Below are 27,759 nucleotides of genomic sequence, written 5' to 3' on the forward strand. Positions count from 1 at the left end.
ATGAGTGGCTGCTCTGCAGAAACCTCCATTGCTGGCTTACTGGGGGAAAACAACGATCAGGTAAGGTTTTCCAATGTTTCTGAAGACTTCAATCCAACGTCATACACATATGATTTATAGGTATAAGATGTCTACCGATAAAGTAAAAAAAGAGCATCTAATGTCTATGTACACCTTAAAAAGCTTCATTGACATCTATGAGATCACAACATTAATTCAGTTTGAATATGAATCTCTGTAAAAAGAAAAAACATTTAGAACAGTGGAACAGGATCCAAGGAAAAGCCATAACACTCTAACATAAACAAGGTGCTATGTGTATGCTGATCTGCAGACATTGTGTGGTCTACCGAAAAATAGAAGAATCACTACTGCAAATAACCAAAATAGCCAACGTCTGTCTGAGGAAACCATCATTCATATGCATGAATAGATGTGCAAATAAAAGCAATTCATTATAGCCAGTGCTCTCAGCTGATTTTCAAGACACAGTATGGAACCTGTCTCCTACTCACAATGGGGCCATCCATTTTAGGCAGAACCAGCATTCAACTCATTCATTCTGGTAAACTAAACATTCATAAATAATGTGTCAGTCTAAAGATGGCTCCTTCCAGTATACCAGTATTTCTGATCTAATTGATCAGAAATAGTACCACCTCCAAGACCTACACATAAGAGAGACTAAACCAGAGTCCTGTAAAGTAGCATTTTGTTACAGAAGAGAACAATATTGTAAATATGTGTTTTAGAAATGTCATTGCACATTGCAGACCTATATCGAATGGTTTGCCCATTCTGGTTTTACCCAAAGTGACAAAACAAGCAGATCTTTGGCATGTTTAAAACTTAAAAATATTATTCAGATGTCTTCCCAATCCAACCACTAAAATATATATTTTTTATTTTGGCTGGTGAAAGATCTGGCCTGCTGCACTCTCTGGATTGTGCATATTTATGTACTGAGTAGAAAATCCCAGCTGTAGACTTTTCTAAGGGGAACCAAATGATTGGCCGGTTATCTTTTCTATTTTTCTCATGAAAGAACCATCAGTCTTTCTACTTGAAACTAGGCTGTCTGGACAACAACTGGCTGTGCATGCATCCAAAGGAAGATCCGTTACCGTTCATTGAACAGTTGTGGTCCAATTGCTACAGGCTTCAGACACAAAGAAGATTGGATGTACAGACATGATCTGACTACCATCAGGCCAGGCATCTGTGTTGGCCAGCAATTTACTACACATGAGTGGTGGCATCAGCCAGTTTGCATGGGGCAGGGCATCGAGGCATGCTTTTCACACCTTTGGTGCCATCTTATAAAAGGAAAAAAAAGCAATAGCAATTATGCAAGATTTTTCATCCTTCCGAGTAGCTATTTCTCCATAGACATTGGATCAAGAGACCATTTTCTGATATTAATGGTTACCTAGTCCAATATCTAATTATTTCCCCTGAGAAACAAGTGCTTGGGGGTGCCTACAAGAGCCTGTGCAAAGAATAAACAGGAAATAAAACATCCCTTTTCAATCAAACAATCTGAATGTCCTCTAAATGCATGGTTTGAAAAACTATTCAGTTTAGAAAAATTCTATTATAAAGGGCTGTATTTAAGTACATAACATAAATATGAACTTTTGTGAAACAAAATAGATCTGATATACTGTGTGTTCCTATTTTGATAGCATAAGCTAGCCTTTGTATCTTTATTTTTGTAGAAAAAGGTTAGTCCGTGTGCCTCACATTTCAAAAATATACCAAAACCTTGGCTACACATTACAGCACTATAAAATCACATATAGCCAGTCATTCTTGAACTATTGGTCTCATTGTCTGCCTGGGTTCATTAGAGAACATCACAGACACTTCACCGGAGCCTCTTTGAAGTCTATTCCCCCTGATCCTAATCCAAAGTCTCTGCCTAGTTTTATTTGCATATCACCTAGCATTCGGTAGGTCTCCGTCTCTGTGTCTTAGCAGTAGAGGTTCCCAGAAACTGGCCAAGCACTACCTGATCCCTGGTAGTGATATGTCCACAATGTTCTACATGTACATGGCCTGCCACAAACATAGGCATATATTACAACACATGGCATTCTTGAGATGTCATATCTATCGAAACATTTTATTCTTCTGGGTTGGACATTTTTAGAATGACGTTTTAAAGATAAATTAGATATCCGATCACAATCATCACATTGCTCACAACTAAATTAGAGAACAGACCATTTGACCATTTGCCCAAGTACTTTTTATAAAGACGATTAAAACAGTGTCGGCTGTTAGTTGTGTCAGATGATGGTTGGATTATGACCATCACTGACAGCCCTCCTATATTTGTGGGCATTTAAAACCCATCAGTCCTCATCTTAACATTATCTGCTTTAATTGTTTTCTTACATAAGGCACACTGGGAATGGGGTGTTATTATAGGGTGCATACAAACCTCTTATGCCTTATGGCCCTCAGCCGGTTCCCGACCTTCAACGCAAACTGTTCTATAACTAATGCTTTCTTATATTATGTTGCAGTAAAATATTTCAGAGACCTGGATGTATGCTGGAACCTTTAACTTTGCTAAAACAAAACAAAATCCAAGTTGTAATGACTTAGTACACAACATCAACTACTAAGTATTCTATAGATGTGCTTTTGCTGATCTGGTATGTTAAATACCAGAGCTGTGTAGTATCTTTTCTATTCAATAAGACTGACCCTCAGTAGATATCAATACCTAGAAACCATAAGTAGAAGTTTAATTTGTTTAGAAAAACATGTTTTTACATTCCAGTGCTGTTGACCATTTCCAGCCTCTTTCCTCTCTACATATATGTACTCCAGCAATGGCTGCACTTCATTGCTCAGGGAAGATCTTCTGATGGTGACATAGACAGAACATGCCTGCATATTGAGCATCAGCTGGGTCAATTATAGTATTCACTGGATGCATGTGACAGGGTGCAATTGGAAGACAAGGACAAAGCGTTGTCATCCTATAATAGGAAGTACTTAAACAAAGACTTATATTAAAGGATCAACAGGTATTATTTTAATAAAAGCTGTGAATTTAAACAGAATAAAAATTACATTTGAAATTGCATTAACATATTGAAGAGTATATGAGATTTTTGATAATGGGTTTACATCTAATGTAATGTGCCTATAGACAAGAGATATATGTGCAATCCCTGTCCAGTCTAGACATCCCCAGACTGATCAATTTAAGCAATCCACCTGATCCTGGTTGTAAAGGCCATTTGCATCATGTAATCACATTTGAAATTTATATTATAGGCCTGACACTGACTTTGGCACTTTATACATAAGCGCCTGCAGCCTCCGCCATGCTTGCTTAGATTGTCACAAGACTGCATCATAATCTTTCAGGTCCTGCAACAATTTTTCTCTGCATGCATGCTTTTAGGGCCCAATAACTACAATGCCAGGAAGACGAAAAGCCCCATTCTCATGCAGCACATTGGATAGCAGTTTAGTGGCCGGGCATGCATGTGAATACTAAATCACACTTGAACTACTGGTCTCATTATCTCTAAAGGATCAGTTTCCCCAACTTAACGTGACATTAGAGAACATCACAGACACATCAGCGGAGCCTCTTTGAAGTTTATTCTCAGTAATCCTAATCAGAATTATCTGCCCAGCTGTGAATGGCCCACAGCATATACAGAGTACTTTTCTATATCACACGGGGAGCGGGCAAAATGGTTTAATGAAGAAAAACAGATTATATATGTGCTAAAGTAACATTACAGTTTATTTGCTGATTATAGAAGCAGTGACAGGTGTTTATTCTGGGACAATTTGTGTCCGTGTCACCCTCAGTGGCTTATGCAAATGGCCCTTTAATAGACCAACCTGTCTCTCCCCAGGAGGCTGGAGCCGGCATCTTTACCATAGCAAGGGAGAGACAGTAACAACTTCCTATTCTAAACAGTTTACATCAAATACATTAGATTAGAATTGCCAAAGTGTTTAGCACCTACAATCCAAACAGCAAATCAAAGGAAAGCATTTCTTTGTGGCTCCCCTGTAACAGACAGTAGTAGACCTTCCCTGCTCTAGAGGCTCTACAGCATGTAAACACAATACAGTATTACTTGTATTAAAGAATGGGTTGGAACTCATACTAGGTTACGGGTGTGTTTGTGATGAGTTGCCACAAAAAACGTGCGGTAAACATATCGTGAAATCAGTTGGGAGTTGTATAGCATACTTTCTTTATCTATGATTTATATCATATCCTAGGATCTAAGATGCAAGCTATAAACAATACAGTCAATGAATTGTTTATATAGGATGAAAACACAATACATGTTCTTTTCCATGACACCATCACCCACCGCTGACATTTCCAATAGTTTTCGTGTATGAGCATTTGCATTGAAATGACACATGGGAAGCTATTCTCTGTTTTGAATTATAATTATTGGCAATGTGTTAGCTTTCGTGGTTGTGTTTTGCTAATGTTCGGTTTTGTACTATGTGTCAATTGAAATATGTTTACTCCCTGTTTGTTTTTAATATAAAGCTATTTTTATTTGTATGGTTTTTTAGATATTAGTAATAATTCCCTTGTTGGATCCCACTACAGGAATATTTTTTCTATTTGGTTGTTCGAATCAAAACGTTTAAGAACCCTTGCTGTATTATATAAATACATTGGCACTAATGCTAACCTAGCCAAAAATAACTATAATTTCATGCAACAAGTCTACAATGTCAATCAAACCCAAATATAACCAAGAGTAAATGATAAAATGTGACCTTTCAATGAACTACTGCAGCTGTGCCATTGAAAGAGAATTGCTGATTGGTTGCAGTGGGTAGAGGCAGTATGGCTGACCAAATGAGCGGTTTTGTATTCTGTATGCTTTATTAACAACCAGCTTTGTAATTCAATTATTTATATTATGTTTTTATGATGGAGTCATCCAATACAATGGCGTTAAATAATGGAGTCAACAAATAACACGGCATTGTAAAGATAGGGCATTAGGGCAACTAAAAGGCTGAGCATTCCATAGATGATTTAAGAGTCTCCTAGACATTAGATGACCATTAAATCATCTTGCCAATGTATATATCAAAGCAATGATCCTGATCTCTGTGAGTACACTATGACACCCAAGCCTGTTGAATTTCTTAGCACCAGTCTAATACGTTAGAAAGGTTATTTCAACTTATACAGTATTGCTCACCAGGATAATGACCAGTTGTATGATATGAACTTGCATAGCTATGCACTGATATGTTGGAAGAACAGTTGTCAGTAAACAGATATAACTTTGTAACTATTATTATTCAGGATTTATATAGCGCCAACAGTTTGTGCAGCGCTTTACAATATAAGGAAGACATTACAATTACAATACAATTCAAGACAAGATGGTAAAGAGGGCCCTGCCCCTGAGAGCTTTCAATCTAATATTCAATGTTTACTACCAGATATACTGTACACTACATTGGAATAAGAATCTTTTCTCAGCCTCCTTATTGTTATCTTTGATGGAAACCCTTTCAATGGTTTCAGCTTCTCGAATGGAGGTGTTTTCTAGAACATTGGAAGACTTCTACACTGTCTATTGTGACTTCAACACACCTATTATTGGTGTTCGCCAACCGTATACTAACCAATTATCATAACTGACCTTCAGATTCATCTCACTGTCTGAAAGCGGTCATGTTTTGAAAGGAGCTTGGGAAAACTACTACTAATACAACTATTATTATTATTATGGCTACCTGACGTGGGCAGAGCAACCCTGCTCTATTAATCCAGCTGTATTTAAGGCAGCTAATGCCTTGTGAACAGGGCCCTATTCATTGCTGGAAAAGTGAAATGTGATCCTACGGGGAGGAGGGCTTTGCAGCTGAGATGACACTCGGACTTGGATCATTTAGCTAAGGTTTCTTTACTAATCGCTTGATAATATGCTACATTGGAGGACAAAGGAACTTGCTAATTGGCACTCCATTTTGCAGAAGTCTTCCTTTGAAAGAGAAGCTGTGCTTACAATTCAAGATAATCTGCTGTAGTTAATGAGTTATTTAACATCTCAACAGGATGTTGATGAGATGTGAAGCAGAAGCCTGTGATCTCTGTTTAGTATTCAATTAGTGAGGCTTTGAAGGGGGCGCACCTTCAGCGACTGGCTGCCTGGTGTTTACCCCAGAGCATATCAGCTCTGTCTCCGCAATGCTCACTTGAAAGGAGACCTGATTATAAAACAGCAAAAGCAATATTTTCACTGCATCTAGTGTGGCCAACCTTTCTATCTATGCTGGATTTCAACAAGGGCAAAAAACAATCTATTTAATCTATTTCAGAATTTACCAATTCAAAGACAGAATGCTGTCAAATCATACTTGACAATATTTGCACATTTATGGGTTCCTTCACAACCTGTCCAAAACCCACCCCACTTCCCCCTCCCTCTTCCATAAGCACATTAGATCATTTGGTGGCTGGGTTATGTACGCCTGGCCGACCAAAATGCAATGTTTGTAGGCAGTTTTAGAATATGAGCCACCCTAAATCAGGTGTAATCCAGAATTTTAATATGGAGAACCCAACAGGAATATCTCAAGGAGCCTAACTGTTTTTTACTTTATAAAGAAAAAAAACCCTTCACTCAACTCGAATGCCACATTTTTATAAACCTAAAAACAACAGGTGGAATTAGCAATAAACTAAAAAGTAAAAATTAATAAAAGGTTTCTATTATTCCAACCTATACAAATAGGCTGAAGAGTCTGCATAGTCTGTTCTATACTCTGTATACAGAAGTTCTATCACATGCATTGGGTGTTTTCCCTTCCATCTAGGACTGGCGTGGCCTTTTTAGGGCAGCATGTGGCTTTATCCACCCTTCTTTGTGTCCATTAACCATTTAGATCCGAACTCCAGACAGATATAAAAGACACAAATTAATGCAGCTCTGTTTAATACTGTACTAATAAAATATTAGGGGCCCCATTTATAAAGCTGTGGTAGCTGCTCTCCATTATAAATGGACCCTCATTTTTTTTACAATACTAGCAGTATAAGTACCTGAATTTGACATTGTGTAAGCCTCTTTTAGTCCCTAAACATAAAATATTTGCCTGGAGATGGGTTTTATGCGCCTGCAGACAATAGAGAATGTTTGAAGTGTCCCGGAGGTCAGAAGGTCCTGCTCAGCTCTGCCTCCTGACAACCAGTGATGTCACTGGTTGCCAGGAGTTGGGCAGGAAAGGGGGCAGCAGGTACACTGCAAACATTGTGCAGCAGAGCAGACATGTCGCTCTGCCTGCCCCCCCCCCATGTGACCCAAAGAGATACAATAGCCTCATTATACAGATGGCCCTGGATTTACCTAGCTCATCAATGATGTCTTCCCCCATGAAAGGCTGGCATCTACAGTGCTCACCTTCTTTCTCTATAGGTTCTAAACATACCCGATGCCAACTTGCATTTTTTTTACAAAAACTATTTCTAAGAATGATGATTTGGGACAGGAGGGGGAAAGGCGAGGCGAGAGGATAAATGCTGGGCTTATCACATCATATAGTTTTATTTTATTTTTTGACCTTTTGGGGCACTTATAGATACATTTAGAAGTTCATCTAAAGGACACAGGGGATGCAGGGTCTATTAAGAACAGTTATACGTCCCCCTATATACTCTTCATTGGTGGACTGTATGTCTTATAGTAGGCATAACTTCGGCCCCCCAGCTGTGGAAAAACTACAAATCCCATAAGGCATTGCAAGATTCTAACAGTCACAGGCTTGGCCCTCCAGAGGCAGATGCATGACGGGAATTTTTCACCATAGCTGAAGGACCAGCTTGGCTGCCTATAGAAAGCATTGTATATTAGGTTACATTTTCACCTGCGCATTAGAGGTGTGGTGCGTTTTAGGCGTGAAGTTCATTCTTTAAGGACCTTTTCAGGCGTGGGCCGTTTTGTAGGGCGTTAGGGACGGGCGGAAATACGCCTAGGTGGGAACCAGGGCATTGACTACAATGCTATTTATTTTTTTGACTGTTTTGTAGCGCGTTCGTCGAGCGTAGGACGCGCTACAAAATGGTCAGGTGTGAACGGGGCCTAAGCCTCTCAAGGTTGCTTACCCAAGGGAGCAATTACACCCACTACCTATTCCCCAGCTCACTCCTGGCCTTTATTTCAGCAAGCGTTCTCATTGCGCCATCTCACAAACACAAAAAGAAGCTGCTAGAAGGAGAATCTACAAATCTACGGTATGTAGAATGATAACACTATGGCAATGCAAGCTAGTAAAATGTGACAGTCACATCAGCTTTTATCTAAACCTTACAATAATAGTTCATGTGTACTTGCATAACACACACATCAGTGTTCCCCTTTAAGCATAACCTTCTTCAAGTTCACAAATGTCTTATTAAATAAATATTGGCGCGTGCTTTGCGAGTTCACTTGGTTTCTCCTGGTGCCATCTGCAGAAATAATGAGCAGAAATGCAGCGTGCTGATGGAAATCCGTCATCTCTTTCCCTTTATATTTTATCTAATGACATTCGTTAAATTCAAGGCTAAAACCATCACAGACAGATAAGGTGAATTTACAAGATATTTACAAAAAGCAATCCAGTCAGAGAGGTCAGTTCAGGAAGCAAGCAAAGATACAAATGGAAAAACAGCGAGAAGTCAAATGGGAACCAGAATGTCTATAGGGAATGTATATAGAGAAAATCACCGCAGCTGATGAACACAAGCTGCTTGCACATTGATTGGATTGGCTGAATATTGGTGATCTACCTTGGTGAATAATAAAGATCTCAGGTCTAACATTTCTTTAGCAAAACTTCATTTCAATGCACGTGTGTTTAAATAGGATAAGAACATGTGAATGTGCGGTACAAAAACACAGTGGGGGGAATTTATCAAAACTGGAACAGGTGCCCAGGGCAACCTATCAGCTTCTCTCTTCAATCAGTTAAGTTAAAATTTGAGAATGAAAGAGAAAAGCTGATTGGTTGTAATGTACAGCTGCTCCAGATTTTGTCTGCTCCAGTTTTGATAAATCTCCCCTCACCTTGTATGCATGATGTGGGAAGTTGCCCTTCATTTTCAATGGCACCCCAATGCACATGCTCAGGGTAAACAAACACACCTAATCCTTCAAACACATCAACGTAATACATGCATTGTCTTGCAAAGCGCAGGCATTTTTGGGGGGGCATGGATGCGTGTTGCGGTCTGATTGAAAACGAATGGGCAATGCACCAAAAAAAGGTGAATGGGTCCATATAAAGTAGAACTCCGGGTAAAAATGTTAGCAACCCTTGCAGTGGGACTACCCCCACATTGTAAGCGTTCACTGCTCGTTTTTGCCTAGGGTTAAAAATAAAGTTATACTTACCCGAACCTCAGAGTCGACTGGCTGTCACAACAATCCCTCCAACTTGTCTCTTCCCCCACTGCAACTATTAATATTATTATACAGGATTTATCCCATGAACTATTGCAAGACTGACAGTCACAGGAATGACTTCCAAAGACATGATGGGATTTGTAGATTCATCACAGCTGGGGTGCCGAGGTTTCCTCCTTCAGCCCTATATTAAGGTGCTCATACACCTTACGATTATCGTTAGATTTTCGTATGCGATCGCGTTTTCGGCCGATATTCGTAAGGTTGATGGGCAGTGTACAACCGCAAATATTTTACAATCGACTTTTGACTATCCAGCAGGTTAGAAAACTTCGGTCGATCGTACAATTTTCGCAAGGTTGGTGGCGTTTCCGTGCGTCAAAATTTGTACGATCTACACTGCACATGCGCAGATGAAAATATGTGCGGTCAATTACCGCAATTCGTCCAGGTGCTTTCTTCTAATTACCGCTGATCCAACTTTGCTATAATCGGGGCAGGATGGGGCCGCCGTACAAAAATCGTACGACGGTTCAATCATCGGACGAAAAGTGTTGTCCGATGATCGCAAGGTGTATGGGAAGCCTAAGGGTAAAGATCGGATTATTAAAAAAAACAAACAAACATCAGTACTCTCTAATGATTGCAAACACCCACAATGCACAATTGTTGTTATATTTACCTCTGCTGTATGTGATATAGAGCTCAGCTTTTTTAAAATTAACTGAATATATATTTTTTTTGCTGTGTTGCAAGTGGAGTTTGCTGAGACACTACAGAAAGGAGGCAGGGCTCCTGAAAAAGTGGAATACGGATACATGAAATACATCGAGATATTCCATTTGGTCACCAATTTTGATGAACATCTTCTAAGATACAGTTTGATGTACTTTGTAAAAGATCATAAGAAGAACCATTTATGCATAGGTGATGGATTGGTATAGATATGACGCATGTTATAGAAATGGAGTCAAAACAAACTACAATCTGTACTTATTATTGGTTTTATTATAATATGTAAATAAACATTTTGTACTTAAAGGAGAACTATGGGGTTAGGACTTTTCCCCATAGTTCTCCTTAAGTTAACGGGAGGACACAAACTAGCGCCCTCCCGTCACCCTAAGCCGCAGCTGAAGCGGATCCCGACAATTATGTCTGGATCCGCCCAGCTGCGTGAGTGACAGCTGGCTCTGCCTATCTAGAGGCAGAGCCAGCTGTACCCGCCCCTCCCCCGTCCGTTCCACCAGTCAGTGCTGGAGGATCAGATCGGGGAGGGGGGGATCCAGCCACTCCCCTGTCACGGCAGAGAGCTGTGACAGGATCGAGAAGTGAGCGAACGCCGGTATGTGTTCACTCACTTCCCGATCTACTGAGCCGACCTGTGACAGTCTCATTGTCACAGGTCGGCTAGAACTATGAGGTGAGTGAAAAGCACTCACCTCATAGTTCTCCTTTAACTATGAAATCTTGTGATTTGGATACCACAAAAGTCCGTCTTTCTTCTCTGTGTTAGTACATTTGCAGTAGATGTTGAGGACATGGATACACTGACTAGTAGGAGTACATGGCTCGCAAGGTTAGCTGAACAGAATTGCAAATACTTTGGCAAATTAGCAGATCAGCTTTTATTTAGCTGCACATCATGTTAGGGATCATCAAACCCCCTCTAAAAAAAACAAAACACACCTCAAAGTATTGCTGCAACCCTACAATAACCAGCTGCTGCGTGTGCTTGTTAACTGTTCCTCCATGTCTTCAGGTTCTTCTCACATTTCAAGTCCTGATGCAGGGGACATTCTTTGGCCCCGAAATGCGAAATTAGTTGGCTGTATATACAGATTTTGCTTGAACCCTTTTACAGAATAAGCAAAACAAATGGCAAACCAACTCATCAATTGCCACGTGTTCCAAGATGGGGACTCTCATAGTTTAGAGTTAGGACCGCACTATATAGAGGTGACCCGGCACGGCTGTGCGGCTTTCACATTTTCTGCAGAAGACGTGTATCTAAATCTCTGTTTTTAACCTTAGCGGTGAGAAGTTTTTTTTTGCATGCTGCTTGGTGAGTGTGCTGGGATACTTTTTGCTGCTTTTGATTTTACAGAAAGAAAGGGCACTGGACTCCATCTTTCTGCTGTGACAATCCTGTTCTCCCCTCTTCCTCCAGCAATAAAAAGCTGACAGAAGTTCTATTCTTCCCTCTTTGTACTAAAAATAAGTTTCCTCTAATGCTGTTTTGTCCCTGTTAGGGGGCCCATTCACACTGGGTTTGGCAAGTGTGTTTGGGGTGCCAGTCAAATGAAAGGCACCGCAATGCACCTCCCGCACTGTTAGGTGCTTTCCACGGTACCGTGCATTCATTGAACAGAACTGTGCAATGAATTCACAGATGCAGTGTGAACGAGTCCTCAAGGAGCTATCAAGTCCCAGCATATCCTCTCCTGTTATAACATCAGCATTGTAATAGGAATACATACGTGAGTTGCTTTTGATAATGCAATCAAAGCTTACTTGATCAAATCCCTTTTATGTAGTGAGTGCTGCCTTCCATCTGCCCATCACTTTCGTCAACTTCCTGGATTCCCAGTGTGCTTTGCTACCTCCTGCTTGATGTGATGCAATCTCGATTTCTCAAGACAACATGTCCCATCATGCATTGCTTCTAACAAGCAATGATAATCTTACATTGTTCAGAAGTTGAGTTGTAGTTCAGAAGGCAGGCTTTGTGAGAGCCGTTACACAATTAAGTATATATACACAGGGCTGAGTGAAATGGTGTCAGTGCATTGAGGAAGTACATCCTATGGGCATCTTTAATGAGTAATGTTACAAAATCTGGATGGATATGGTCATTAGGAGTAGGATAGAATGTATGGAAATTCAATATAGGAACACATATATATTATTAGACCGTAGCTATCTTTTGAAGAAATGTTGAACACTTCCTGTCCGGCTAACAACATTGTCACTGGATTAGAAAGTGAGTGAAAACCTTTCCAAATGGGCCACAGGCAGGAAAACCAAAGACAGCGGTTCTACCTCTTCCATATTCTATCCAAAAACAAAAAAACGTTTCACTGTTTACACTTTAAATGTGGCATTATTACCTTTTCTGAAAGCTTTCTATTTGGGGTTTAGCGCTTTGTTTGGAAACAAAATGTAAGAAAACAGATTCTTCCCATTAGAATTCGGCTTCCATAAACAAGAGGTTGACGTAATTATTCATTTTGTCTTTCAGCAAGATGACCTAGGTCAGTGCCGGCACTGTACAGAGTCTTGGTGCCAGAGCTTGATGAGAACCTTGTCTGAAAATAAAAATATTATTACACTTTATATCAGCAGAGCCGCATATTAATGGAACTGTTGTGCAGCTGCAGTAAAAGACGAACATGCGTTTTGTATATATAGATGTCCGTTGTCTGATTCCGAGTCTGTTGCTTGTCATATCTCTGAGCACCTTCATACCTCTGTAGACACTGGGTCAGTTTTGGGGGAGAGTTTACAAGTGTCCATAGACAATGGATTCCAGGTTCCCAGTGTTTTTCAGGCTGGTACAGGCAACAGTCTAAAATTAATATGGAATTCAGAAGCTATTCTGTACAATTCAGGAGCCAGCTCCATTGACAACTAGAGAAAACGTTAAAATTTAGGTCTTAGCTAAAAGATTCTCTACATGGGATTTGTCCAGCCATGGTCTAAAGCCGGGTATACGCGGTTCTATTTTTTTTCCCTTCAACCCACAGGCTGGAAAAAAAAAAAAAAGGAACAGATTCCTCCATCAATGCTTGCAAGAATTGATGAATGAATTCTCCGTTGTTTCCTATGGATTCTGACAGCGGTCACGTAAGGAGCACACGGAGCTCCTGGGATTTGTACATCTCTGTTTTAATGTATGATTTTGTTTTTATAAATATATAACGGATGCACCGATACCATTTTTGCAAGTACAAGTACTGATACATTTTTCATGTGACAGTTTTTCTAAAACAATATTGACTAATGATTTCAGGATAGTGGTGGAGCGCCAGAGCTAAGTCACAGCTGCAACCGCTGCAACCCTGGTAGTTCTCATGAAGATGCCAAGTATTGGCACTGGTATCAGTGCATCCCTAGTGCTAACCACTAAGCATCTGTGCTGCTTTTTTTTAATGACTTTATTTTAGAATAGTGTTTGCATTTTCCTACATTCAGCTGAATTCTATATGATTTCATTTAGAATACCTATTGTGCTGATTATTGGCAGGTATTTTTGGGAAAAGCCCAACTTTTTCCATCTGACCGAATCCAATGGAAAATCAGGTCACGTAATTATCACACCCGCCTTCCAATGACTTATGCGATGTATTGGCATGGTAAAAATTCTGGTAAAGGAAACTGTTACTGAAAGAAATATGGAGGTCGCAATCCAAAAAGGCAGCTTGCCTGGCTGTCTTGGACCGCAGTACTTTCTCATTTACTGAGCTGAAATAAGCATGAAGATCAGAACATTCATTTAGTAAGTAGCAAGTACTGAAGCCACTTGCCAAGCATGACCGCCATTGAATAGTATTATCAGAAAAAGATCCATATTTCCTCAGTACAAGTTTCCTTTAAAAATCAGACATGCCTATCTTTTTGCATTTAAAAAAATGCAACAGTCTGCTGTTCATCAGAAATCAGATTACCCTTTTAGTCTTCTCCTTATTGCCTTCAATAGCTAAGGACACAATAGTCGTTTTTACATAGTTGCATAGTATTTGAGGTTGAATAAAGACACAGGCCCACCGTGTTCAACCTTTGTGTGTGTGTGTGTGTGTGTGTGTGTGTGTGTGTGTGTAGTGCGTGCATGTGTGTATATGAGTCCCTTGGGGTCTAAGGATTTAAGAGTACCTGTACCCCTGTATGTTACAGTCTCTGAGGAAGGTATCTAATTGATTTTTGGCCTCTAGTCCTTGTTAGGGGGTTTAGAGTAAAAAGTTTATTGTTGATGCTGCCATCAACACCAAACATTTTGTACATTAAAATCATGTCATAGATCCTAAGGTATCACAGATCTCCTCATTGCCATTTAAAAATGGTGCCTCCGACATGTTTCAGCTTTTCCTAGTTTGCCTTGTACCCTGCAGTCTGTGATGTAATTGCAATGTATTGACTACTACCTTGTTTTACATACTTTTCTTTGCAATTGCCTTTTTCCAATTTTCCGTTGTCTTTTTTCTGTATTTGATATTTTAATTTCAATAAAAATGTATATGAAGAAAAAAAATGCAACAGTAAATAAACATAATACGAAGACAGTTTTCTTACATCAAATTGACGGTGCATATTTATTTTACAAATACATATACAGAAAGCAACAAATTAGCATTATAGAAGGAAAACAGTTATAACAAAAACATCCATTTGGGAAATATATTCATTTGTCTTTAACATATAATACTGAGCAAAATAATTGTACATAGAGAGACGTAAAGACAAGAGTGTAACGCTGCATATAGAAGATGCTGTGCAGTGTCTGTGGCACCCTCAGTCTGAGCGGAGTACAGTAGCTAAACACAGCTCACAATGGCTTTCCACTGAGTCTCATCTGTCAGAGTAAATGAAGGGACAGTTCTTGTTCTTTCCTTGTCCCAATGCTACATAAGGGAATGATAAAGATACTGGCTGCTGTGAAACAAGAATTACCAGGAAGCACAGCCTTCTTCTCTGAAAACTAGCTGGTGGTCAGATGCCAAAAACTAATCATAAGAGTCAGAATATGTTTTTGGTTCCAGATTCCTCAATCTACAACATGCCAATGTTCCATCATATACAGCATTCTTATCTCTGCACGGATATAAAATAATACGCTTTGTAATAAAAATGTCAACCTAGCTGACATTTTGGCGCCAAATTATGGAGGTTCCTGAAGCCATCCAGTGTTATCTACAGATAAACCGATTGCTGTCCAAGCCTGTTAAAATCACAGATATCAGACAACTGGCATCCAATATGTAAACATTTCCCTCAAATCCAGCCATATCTGCAGCTACTGGGTTAGGTAACCTGTGGGTAGCTGGATCCACAAATGATCTCGTTACAGGAAAGACCAAATCTTCCCTAAATGGTTAGAGCTAGATACAAAAGTCATGAAAACGCATCAGATCCAGACCTAAGTATTGTGCAAAATGGATTTTCTATTCCTCCGATTTATAATCCAGTGGGGAGTCACTTGGTCCCCATATACAGGCTAATAATTGGCAAAGATTGATTAAAATTACTTACCCTCTAATAGGCTTAGCATGCATACCATTTACCGACTAAAATTTCAATAGACTTGGGAGATATAAAACTCAGAGCACCACCACAGGGGCAAAAGTCATTACAGCATGTTAGACGAATTTGAATGCCTGCAAGGACATGCGTGTACTTTTCTTTAAATATATTTTAAGTGTATGTTGCCTTCGTAATGACTGGTGTTGTAAAATATTTTTTTGTGGTTGACTTGTTGACTAACATCTTGTTTCTTTCTAACATATCTATTATATGGCAAGAGACTAGAGTGTGATCTGTACTCAGCTAATGTTTAAATGCAGTTCAAACAAAGGGCACCAAAGACACTGAGAAACGCTAAGCGAAAGTTAAAAGGTCAGTCCACCCGAAGCATAGTTTGCCACAGGATAAGGTTCCTAGCTCCACCCACCTGTCATGGCCGTTTCATACAGGGGTGACTTTATCATTGTTGTAACATTATAGTGAACCTGTGATCACTTTCAATTCCCTGAACTGCAAGCAGACACGTATAGCAGTAATCTAAAGATACCTTCATGTATGACCATTTGTCACGAAACTTGTAGAGTCCCCAAAGCCTAGGGAGCACTCTTAAGCAAATAGCAGTTTCACTTGAAATTGTTATTGGTCCCACTTCTTCAGGTCAGTGAAGTTAACCAGATAAGGACCAACAATAAGACTCTGGGCTAAATGCACCTTGGAACCTGAAGATACTGTCTGCATATTGGAGTTCCCAGGGAGCTTTATAAGGTTTTATAAGGCATTTTCAGGCATCTACTATACAAGACCAGCTTCAGTTTAGAAGATTAAAAGTGAACCATGGCATTGAGGAGATTGCAGCAGGGGGATTATGATTCCTCTTGTGCAACAAGGGAAGTCAGATGCCATGTCTTCAGGGAGAAGTGGTATATATTTGGTGGGCCCTACCACAGGAGTGGACAACATATATCGGAAGCCAGTGGACAACTCAGCCAGCATTGTTTGTTAACCAACATATCAGTATTGGATGGACAGACCTTTAAAAAAAAAAAAAGAAGGGGTGTAAAGCACAAGTAAAGCTTGTTCACTGAAGCAATTAAGATGTGCACAGTGCAGTAACCCACAGCAGCCAATCACATTTCAGAATTATGTAGTCAGTTCAGTTTGTTCATCATTTTTGACAGGTGGCTACAGGTTACAGCATTATACCCAACATTGTTGCTCTTTGCATTGCCTTATTTATTACGCCCAAAAGACTAAATTACATGACAACCATCACATGAACCATACACTACAAATAATACAAAAGATAATGAGTTGCCCAAATGGTTCATTTTTACATGAACCCTCAGTTTTTAGTTTGATGCAGACTTGATCTACTACAATTACTAAGTCAAGTGCTAATAGCAGATTTGTATCTAATCTTTTAAACATGGAGACTCACCAACAACTTGCAAACCTCTGTGGCAGCAAAAACACTTATTGTATTATAAAACAGGCATTACCTCATGCTGATCTCAAGCAAATAATTATTTTACACTGGCTTCGGTGCCAATTTATTAGGAAACATGCGTTAATATTCTTGAGTGTTAATGTTACTGATAACCTTTGAATTAGGAGCTTGGACTTTTGCTTTTCCCGGTGCTCCAGGATATACAAGGACTGCTATAAACCTAATGAAAGTGGACATGGGTCAAAAGGTCAGAATGCCATAACAGTGGTGACCAATGAGAGAAAATAAGAATGTGTTGCCCTTAGCAATTTGGAACTACTCAGTATATGAGAAACAAGCATAAACAAACACCTCCACCAATAGTTTAGTAGGAGGAAAGAGAACATATCAGATGCCTGCACACATTGGATATTATTCCAGCTAGGAACATCTGCATGTATATAGGCTCATCTATAGCCCTGACACTTCCTAGCTGCTATTTGCTTCGCCAAGTTGATTGGCCAAGATAGGTTTCCTGGCTGATCACAATTAACCCCCTCCCCCAAGACTGGCCAGCGGACACAGTGCTCCCCCTTTCCTCCTCTATAGGCACAAAGGTGCAATTCTGCCAAAATCAAATATGCATGTTCATAGAAAGATCTTTTCTTAGAAAGATCACTTGGCTGCCTGTATGTTGGCAGCTTTTGTTGTCCAAAACAAACATATCCAAGCTCATATTCTTCCAATACAAGTTATAATTTATTGTGGAGAGATCATTGAAGATAAAACAATTGAGAAAAAAAAAGAAATAAGGGTAGCATGGTGGTCAACAGAGAAGCCTTGCAGTAGCACATAGTGGGAGGGCAGAGAAGGATAGGCAAGTATGTACAGCTGGGGAGGGAGATATTAAAGTGAGCCTGTTGCTTTCCCATTGCCCTCACTATAATGTATATAATAAAACTAAGTCTTGCATGAAATTGCGTTTTCGTTTTATCCACCAAGTTCAAGGAGGACTGGATAAATCTGATGTTTATCTTTTTGACACTAACAACTTGTTTGCTATGGGCAACACCTCTATTTTACCTCTGCTTCTTTTTATTTTTAATGATCAAGCCTTTAATCTTGATCATTAAAAATAAAAAGAAGCATCATTAAATGTGGCCAAGTCTAAAATCATCTTTACAGGCACAAATCTTACCCAGTCTTAAATACATAAATGCTGGTGACAGCTGGTATCCATAGTGGTAACAGTCATATATAAGGCATGGCCAGGTCACATTCTCTAAACAAAAGCCATGTCATTGACAATCTAATTATACAATGCTCACTCCACCACAGGAAATGCTACCATTTACATTGGCAGAATAGGACACAGGCATACAAAATATTGCTACATTTTAAAATGAGTTCAGCAGTCGATTTGCATATATTTAAAGCATCGTTCAAGTCCATAGCAAACACGATAGCCGGAGTGCAAAAAGTTGTGTTAGAATAGTTACGTTTCACAACATGCAGATTAAAGCAGAGACCATTTCCTTATAACATCACAATTAACCTCAAGATTGAAAATGTTGGGGTTCAGTGGGATCGGGCGAGTAAAAGCACACCATATACTCTTGCCATTGCAGTTCAAGAAGAGACTGCATGTCTCTGCACAAGTCTCACAACGTCCAGGGTTTCATAGTTCTTCTGCTTGAATTCTGAAGCTACCAATCATAAAAATGACCACTACGACTGCCCATGGGGAAAGAAAGGTTAGACATGCGATGTGAAATGTGATGACTGTTGGGTGGTCTGGGAACCAATAATGATTGTTCTGGAAAATACATTTTGAAGCATCAATCCCATTATGTCCACAGACATACAATTGTATCCCAATTAGATAACGGTCAGAGCCATCTGGTGACAAACACTTCATGCTGTGGTTAGCCTGAGGCCCCATTTAGACCTCTGCATTGCCTTATCGTGCATTTTACCACATTACCGCAATGTATAGCAATACATGGTCTATGGTAAAGCTAGAGCTACAAGGAGATTTTGGATCATGTGACTGAAAAGCACTAAGAATGAATTGTTTGCTTTGGAACACACTGTTTATAATATACTAATAATCCAAATAGTAGCTTAGAGCTCCAAAAAATGTTACCAGATACAAAAAAAGGTTTTTTTTTTTTTTTCCCCTATGATTTTGAGTATAAGTGATACATCTTGCATAGTCAGTTCCACATGTAATCATAAGAGATCTTCAATACAAGAACATTTTTGGAATCAACAACCCCCCTCTAAGGGAATGATCATCTTAACAAAAATCATGGAAATCACATGTGATTGTGTCGTGGACTTTACAAAAAAATCGACTGGACACAACGGCAACCCTCTGAGCAGAATGAAATCAATGAAGTGAATCAATAGTGAAGCTGTACAACAACAGCAAGTACCATGGGGGCCTGGTGCTACCTGCAGATAATGATCCCTATCAGCTACTTGAGAAAAAAAAATTCTATCTGAAACAGACTTTTGGAAAGTGTCTAGTCGAATGGGACCAGACACACCCACCTGGTGACTGGCTGCTCAGGTGCTGAACACTACATTGCAGGAAGTGGGTACAGTTCACAGAGGTACAGTTCAGGGTGAACCCGGGTTCTCCCTAGGGAGGATCGGACTACATCACTCTATACTAGGTAACATGTAACTGATCCCTGTGCAGAAGCCATCAAGGTAAGTGGAGGATTTTACTCAGCAGATCCCACACAACATTACATTTTCAGGGGGAATTATTCTTGAAAACTGTGCTACACACATTTTAGAAATGCAGGGGTGTAATCAGTTACATCATAAAGACATCTGAGGTTTGCTGAAATTCCAAGGACCTTTAAAAAAGGTACCATATGATCATTTTTATGACTGTAGGCCATAGGCTGGCCAGTACCGGTCTTCTCAAACAGTCGTTTCTGATGTACAATTAGTGTTGCTACTTTTGTGTGCGTTGCTAATAAAGCTAGAAAACATAAAAAATCCAAACTTACGTTATCGTAGCAAAAACAAAAACACTTACAACAATGATGGAAAAGCGGTATGAAAGACCCTTTCAAACCAATAAACAATGCAAACTAAACAACTAGTGATATAATATAAAGGACAAAAACAACCTTTAATAGTGCTATATTTTGGCTAGATGATCCTATAGAAAAAAAGAGAACCTTTAGTTGTTTTGTGGTTCCTTTGTTGTTTTTTTTACCCAATGCATGTAATAAAATGCTATAGATTATGCTAAAAGAAAATTAATATATTTTATCTGCTGTACATGAATATATATTTATATAGTTTTTATTTTTGATGTTTTAAATAAATAAGCTATGAAATATAAGGATCTGGTTGTAAAAAAAGGGTATAGAGTCTACATAAAAAGAATGTTTAAGGCCCTATGTTAGGAATGCGCAGAACTAGACTTGCATCTGCATTCCTGCGATGGGCATTTGATATATTAGCTCTACTGCACGTCTTTGGGCAACTGGCCAAGAAAAATCAACATTTAAAACAGCTACCAGTTATCTTTTGCTAGAAAAATACAACGAACATTTGTTAAATTCTCTAAATGTGAATACGTACTTAATTCCTCCAGTCATTTTAACAGCGGAATACGTAGATTGGAGATATTACAACTATAAAGACACAAAAGTTCCATTTCTGTGTACATAGTGCAGTGAGCTAGTGCAATCAACCAGGAACCGTCATTCCAAAGACTGTCAGCTGGATTAGTAATTTACCATGTTTTTTTGCACACCTCTGCTCGCTGCCATGTGCTAATAAAGTGTATGAAAAGCCCATTTTTTTTTTTAATAAGTAGCTTCCTTTGTACTTATTAAATACCATGATACGATGTAAGCCTTTTTAGTAATGTTATCAAAAAATCCAAGAAAAATTGGTGTTACTACCAGTTTTCTTCTATCCCTGTGATAGGGTGACAGCACTAACCAAAGGCTACTTATTCTGTGGTAGCATTGTCAGCCCGTTGTGTGCGATCCTGCTTTAGAGCTAAAGCATGCACACAGTGTGCCTGCAGTTCCCGTAATAATTTCCTGACATCGGGCTACAAGGTGTGACATGGGGCACCAACTCTCCCAGGAAAATGCTGCACAAAAGCCTGGTAGTGGCCCCGACAGCGACATCACTGGCTGCAGCTTTCAGCCCCCCTTGGCCATGGCTCTGCATATAGAACATTTTAAAATATAATTAAAACCTGCCTGCACTACTCTAGGATATTTAACAATCTACAGGGTTCACATATACTAAAACCTATAAAAATTGTCTGGCATAGCCAAGGAAGAGAATGATAATGGTTTAGTAGCCCACAATGACTGGAATAGCCAAGGAAGAGGATGAGACATAGCCAAGGAACAGGGTGAGACAGGTTTAGACAGGGTGAGACAGCCTCTTTCATGGCTTTACAAGCCCACGAAGGCTTGTAAAGCCATGAAAGAGGGTAAGACTGGTTTAGCAGCCTACAATGGCTGTCATAGCCAGGGAACAGGGTGAGACTGGTTTAGCAGCCCACAATTGCTGCAACAGCCAAGTGAGAGGGTGAGACTGGTTTAGTAGCTCACAAAGGATGACATAACCTAGGGAGTAGGTGAGACTGGTTTAGCAGCCCACAATGACTGGCATAGCCAAGGAACAGGGTGAGACTGGTTTAGTAGCCCACAAAGACTGGTATAACCTAAGAAGAGGGTGAAACTGGATCAGCAGCAGCCAATGGCTGTCATGGCCAAGGAACAGTGCGAGACTGGTTTAGTAGCCCACAATTGCTGGAACAGCCTAGTAAGAGGGAGAGACTGGTTTAGTAGCCCACAAAATGCCAGCAAAACCTAGGAAGAGGGTGAAACTGGTTTAGCAGCCCACAATGGCTGGCCAAGCCAACAGGTGAGACTGGTTTAGAAGTTCACAATGGCTGTTACAGCCAAGAAAGAAGGCGAGGTTGGTTTAGTGACCACAATGGCACAGTACCAGCTACGTGTTTACAATAACAAGGGATTAAGAAAAGGCAGAGGTAGCTAGACCTTCAGTAACCTTATCTTTCTGCTGGCTATTCATTAGCAGTTTGCTGCCTTGTAGAAGACTGCCTGCTGAGATATATCACAAACATTCCTATATATGCAATGTACAGTACTCATGTCCTAATTGTGCTGACTCAGCACTTCAAACTACTTCATAAACCAGCTTGATAATCCTCCCCTGCAGGAGGAGATCATCAAAGATCAACAACTCAATTCTAAAAGAAAACCTTGGCAAATTATCATGACCTTGATTTGGAAGAAAATAAACGCTAAACCAACACCTGGAAGGATTTATGGACAACATTTTACGCAGCAACCTGGAAACCGGTATGGACAAAGCTATACAAGAAATCTCAGTTATTATCCTCAACTTCCAACTGAATCACACATTTCATCGTCTAGCTAAATAGGACGACTAGGACAATTTTTTTTTTTAATGCCAAGATTATAAATTAATAAAATAAAAAACTGAAATACTTGAAGGATAACTGGGGTTATCAGTGCAGTCCTTTATCTGCTGACATCATTTCTATGTGACAACACAATAAACAGGAAGCTTTAAGCCGGGTACACACGGATTGAATTTCAACCAATGCATCAGGAATCAATTGAAATTCGATCCGTAGGTGGCCCGATCTCCTTGACAAAGTTGATTGTTAGAATTACTTTTGTTGAAGGGAAATTTTGGAAAATTGTTGGGTGAACAGTGCTTGCAGCTGATTGGGTATTCCGACAGCGGACACAGCAGAAGATTCATCCATCCCCAGAGTTAGTGTGGATGGAGGAATCTATCACTTTTTTTATCGTTCAGCCTGCCGTCCACGTGTACCCAGCGTTAGTCTATTACCTTCTCCCATATTCCAAAAGCACCCTCTACTGGTGGCCAATAGTAGCTTCCTAGGCAGTGCAGTGGAATGTAAACCTGCTCTGGGAAGCTGCAGGCGGTAGAGCGGGTGTTTTTCCAAACACAATACAGAAAGTACAGTTATCCTTTAAGCTGAACGCCAGGCAAACATTTAAATACACACACAAGAGCCAGTTTACCTGCACTTTGATCCACAGACTTAACACATCACTAATGATAACATCATACAGTGATGCCCTTGCTACATCCCCAGTCTCATGACTGGACAGCAAATGAGCAGCAGCAGACTGGTGAGGTCATCCCTCACACTTGCATGCAGTACACCTAATTGGCTCCCAGTCTGAGTTCTGCTGTATAGAGGATTGCGAGCAATTAAAATGAAGTTGAATTCAGATAATGAACACTGCAATCATTTGTGTATTTTATATCCAACTGAAGTCCAACTTTAAACTGCCATTTGATAGGGTAAAGTAAAATGTGGAAAACTACATTTTTCATAGCACTTCATTATATATAAAACCTCAGGGTGTAATACTAAATATCATCTACAGATGGCGCTCTCATTGGATCCTGAGCATAGAGATGGGAGGGTACTACTACTAAATCAGCAGTCAAAGTTTCAGCTAGCCAGGGCTGACCCTCTAAAAGCCATTTTTCCATATTTTAAAATAAACTGTTTTCTTCTGCTACATTTTCAGCTTAGACACCTTAATATTGATGTCCTGTGTGTTGTTCACCATTCGCTGATATGTGAACAAATGAACGCAGATAGCATTTTGCAGACCCACAAAAATATCTGTTAGTGGTTCTATTGTTTTGATGCAGCATTCAGCTTCACAGGACAATTAATCACAAACACAAAGACAATTATCCTTAAATCATGATGTCTATCTGGGAGAGTGAAATCGGACCTGTAGACAAAAACTGATTTGAGGTCCGCTGCAGCTCTTCTGCCATTTACCAAATCCGCGAAAGCCCCCGTATAATTCTTCTATACCATAATGGGGAACCTCGATCACTTTGGACACCCTGGGGTGTATTTATAAACTGTTGCCACAGCAAATATAATTTGCAGTGCCACTAGATGGACCCGAGGAAGTTCCAATGCTCCTCAGCTCCATCTAGTGGCCATAATGCACTGGGAAACTCAGTTGCCAAGCGATTTATAAATGCACCCCTTTTACTTCTGTTCTGTGCTAGGCAGAGGCAACGACTGGCAACTCAGAGGCGGGTAATCAGCACCTCTGGCTTACACAGAAACCCCCCCTCACCAAATTTTCACCATCAGATGGAGCTATGCTTTAAGGGTTAATAAACATACATTATATTAGTGTCATTAAATGGTTTACATTAAGGAGTTTTAAACACTGATAGATGAAAACAAATTCAGGAGAAGAGAGCTTTCATTATAAGAGCGTGACATTAAAGAGACCCTGTCACCAACTTAAAAAATTGCAGGTACGAGCACAGATCAAATATTTTTCATGCGTACTTGCAGTGCTTCTGCTTTATATAAATGATTTTTGATTGACTTGCCTTTGAAGGTGCCAGAACATTTGACTGCTACAGAAAGCATTGATTCCCTAGCACAGGTCACACCCACCTTGCATGTCATAGCCCTCTCCTCTTGTGGGAGTGTCTAATTACTCTCTGAGCTGGCCCAGCTCCTTCACCTCCCTACATAGTGAAGGCAAATTGTGCCATTTGAGTGACAGCGGAGTCTGCTGGAACTGCTGACATCACATCCAAGATGGTGGTGCCCAACAACAGTCTCAGGCCTTTTGAATGTCTACACAGGGGAAACCTTTAGAGGTAAATAACAAATACAATACATTGAAATGCACATATGCCCTTAAGGGTAAATGTTTGTTGAAACAAATGGTCTGGCGACAGGGTCTCTCTAATGTAGTGCACTGGGAAGTGATACTGTAAACACTCTTCCTGTGCAGTAATCCTACAGAAGGATATCCACGGCTATTATTTTGATATTCTCGTTGCATCTGTTGAGCACTTACAGCAATAGGCTGGTCAGCAGTTAGATACATGTAGAATATGGAGATTTACTTTCCAACCTATTGCTCGGTGTTGGCTTCTGTACAGATCTTGGTCCTTGAATCATTTTCATATTTCTCTATGTCTAGATAAGTTTATAACAGTTACAAAATAACTATTATTGCACTTTATTCATCATTTTAAACTCCTGACCGTACAGATGGTTTATGATCACTGTGAAACATTTTTACTGCTGCCTTATGGTAAAAATATAGCAGATACTAAATATATTCCAGCATAAGAGTATGAATGGGGAGATTTCAGTCTGCACTTTAATGCCGCTGTCTTTGCTTGTTCTTGCTGGCTGTCAGTATCAGACATGGCCTATAACAATGACATGTTATTTAGCAAGGCAGTGCAAAAAGCAAGGAGCATATGATCTGGAGCAATCATATTTCAATGTACTGTATTCAAATGAAGACAAACGTTTCAGTCAGATTAGTTGCTGTCGTTGCGCACGGCCTTCCCACCTAAAACTACTTAATTCAAAAGAAATATTGAAAGCGGAGCTCCGGGGGAAATGGCTACATATAAGCATGGTGTAAAATGGCATATCAGCCAAAAGGTTTGCACTTCTGCCCAGCCATATTTGGGATTTACACCCCTATGCCACATGCCTGTGATTTACACCGCTATGCCACATGCCTGTGATTTACACCCCTCTGCCACATGCCTGTGAAACCACTATTCCCTATGTCAGCTACCTGTGTCACTTGCTTCATTACTGGACTATGAAATCACATTGGAGAGTTGACCAATGATCGGACAGGTGACATAGGAACCCAAAAAAGTACAATGGACAATAAGGGTGTCGTGTGCTTGGAAGAGTTGTGTGAATCTCAGGACTACATGTAGTGTTGTAGTAGATCACCTGCACTCCATGCAGCGTTTTAACCTCACACAATAGTGGTGCTCACAGCCATAACACGGATGGCACCACATAATTTTAAAGTAATGGATAGAAGATCACCAGCACTCACAAGGTTCAAAGTGTAAATTTTCATACTTCATCAGGGTGACATAATGAAGTAGCAGCCACGCAGGATCCCTTCAACAGGGCGACATAGTGACGTAGCCACTATGTTGCCCTGATGACAGGGCCCTGCGTGGCCCCCGAAACATTGGCTTTGATGACGCATGTTCAATAAAGAAGTACGGAAATGTACACTTTGAACCTTGTGAGTGCTGGTGATCTTCTATCCAATACTTTGAATCATACAACTGACTGGACAGAGTCCTACATTTAAAAGGGTTATTAAACCCTCCGTTTTTTTTTTGCATATATCTACTGCTAGCAAGCAATGGCTATATGCAAAAAGTGTTAAAAAAAACGATTTGAAAATGTGTCTTCCCCGCGGGCTCCCATCCGAAAATGTGAAAATGCTCGGGTGGCCGCAAAGCATCTTGGGGCTGGCGCATGAGCAGTTCACATTTTTGGCCGGGACGCGAGGAGAGACACAAGGTAAGTCTATGGACGCGTGCACCCGCATGCAGACAGCATGGGACAGGAAGTGCCAGCAAGCACAGAGGAGTCAGCGCTGGATCGGAAACCCGCCGCAGCGCTGGAGGGACAGATGAAAAAGGACCGGAAAGAAGAAGATCGGATTAAGAAACATCAGTTAAGGTAAGTGCTGACATTAACATTGGGGGGAGGGAAAAACATTTTTGAATGTCACTTTAATGGAAGGTAATATAATCCAAACATTTGTAAATCAAATCAATAGGGTATTCACTCCAAATTCAATAATCCCCCAGCCATAGCTGCCAGCCAACTCAAGGTTTTATCCCATCTCCTCCAATAGCAAAGCATGTACAGCTGAACTCCAAATGAGCAAGATGTTTAATAACCATTATTAATCAAGATGACATTGAAGGCCTTCCTTAATTCTGAAGCCCTGATATGATCACCCTGTTAATTGGAGAGACCCATGATGAGCCCTTTAACAGAATGAAATGCATCAGGGCTTCAGTAGTCTGGCAGGGGGTCAATGCCATCTTGAATAATCAAGTTTATTGATTGATTGACGAACGTGAAATGTGGCTGTACGTGCGTTGCTATTTTAGCACAGGCTAAACCAGTCCTGAGCCCATGTATCGCAGCAAGCCAGGAATACTGGCGCCGAAGCCAGGGGGAGGGAATACAGGCGCAGAGGCCAGAGGGAGGGAATACAGGCGCAGAGGCCAGAGGGAGGGAATACGGACGCAGAGGCCAGAGGGAGGGAATACGGGCGCCGAGGCCAGAGGGAGGGAATACGGGCGCCGAGGCCAGAGAAGGAATACGGGCGTCAGGGCGCCGAGGCCAGAGGGAGGGAATACGGGCGCCGAGGGCAGAGGGAGGGAATACGGGCGCCGAGGGCAGAGGGAGGGAATACGGGCGCCGAGGGCAGAGGGAGGGAATACGGGCGCCGAGGGCAGAGGGAGGGAATACGGGCGCCGAGGGCAGAGGGAGGGAATACGGGCGCCGAGGGCAGAGGGAGGGAATACGGGCGCCGAGGCCAGAGGGAGGGAATAGGGGCGCCGAGGCCAGAGGGAGGGAATACGGGCGCCGAGGCCAGAGGGAGGGAATACGGGCGCCGAGGGCAGAGGGAGGGAATACGGGCGCCGAGGGCAGAGGGAGGGAATACGGGCGCCGAGGCCAGAGGGAGGGAATACGGGCGCCAAGGCCACAGGGAGGCAATATGGGCGCTGAGGCCAGAGGAAGGGTATTCATGA

General features: G+C 40.7%; 1 protein-coding gene across 1 annotated transcript; it reads left to right on the top strand.

Moving 5' to 3' along the window:
• Positions 1 to 27,759, top strand: LOC108788980 (octapeptide-repeat protein T2-like). Its single transcript, XM_018558893.1, has 2 exons — positions 1 to 60; positions 27,148 to 27,759. Exons 1-2 carry the CDS (start codon positions 1 to 3, stop codon positions 27,757 to 27,759), a joined length of 672 nt encoding a protein of 223 aa, XP_018414395.1.

The sequence above is a fragment of the Nanorana parkeri genome, unplaced genomic scaffold (assembly GCF_000935625.1).
Source record: "Nanorana parkeri isolate BGI_ZX_2015 unplaced genomic scaffold, ASM93562v1 scaffold366, whole genome shotgun sequence".
Taxonomy (NCBI): Eukaryota; Metazoa; Chordata; class Amphibia; order Anura; family Dicroglossidae; genus Nanorana; species Nanorana parkeri.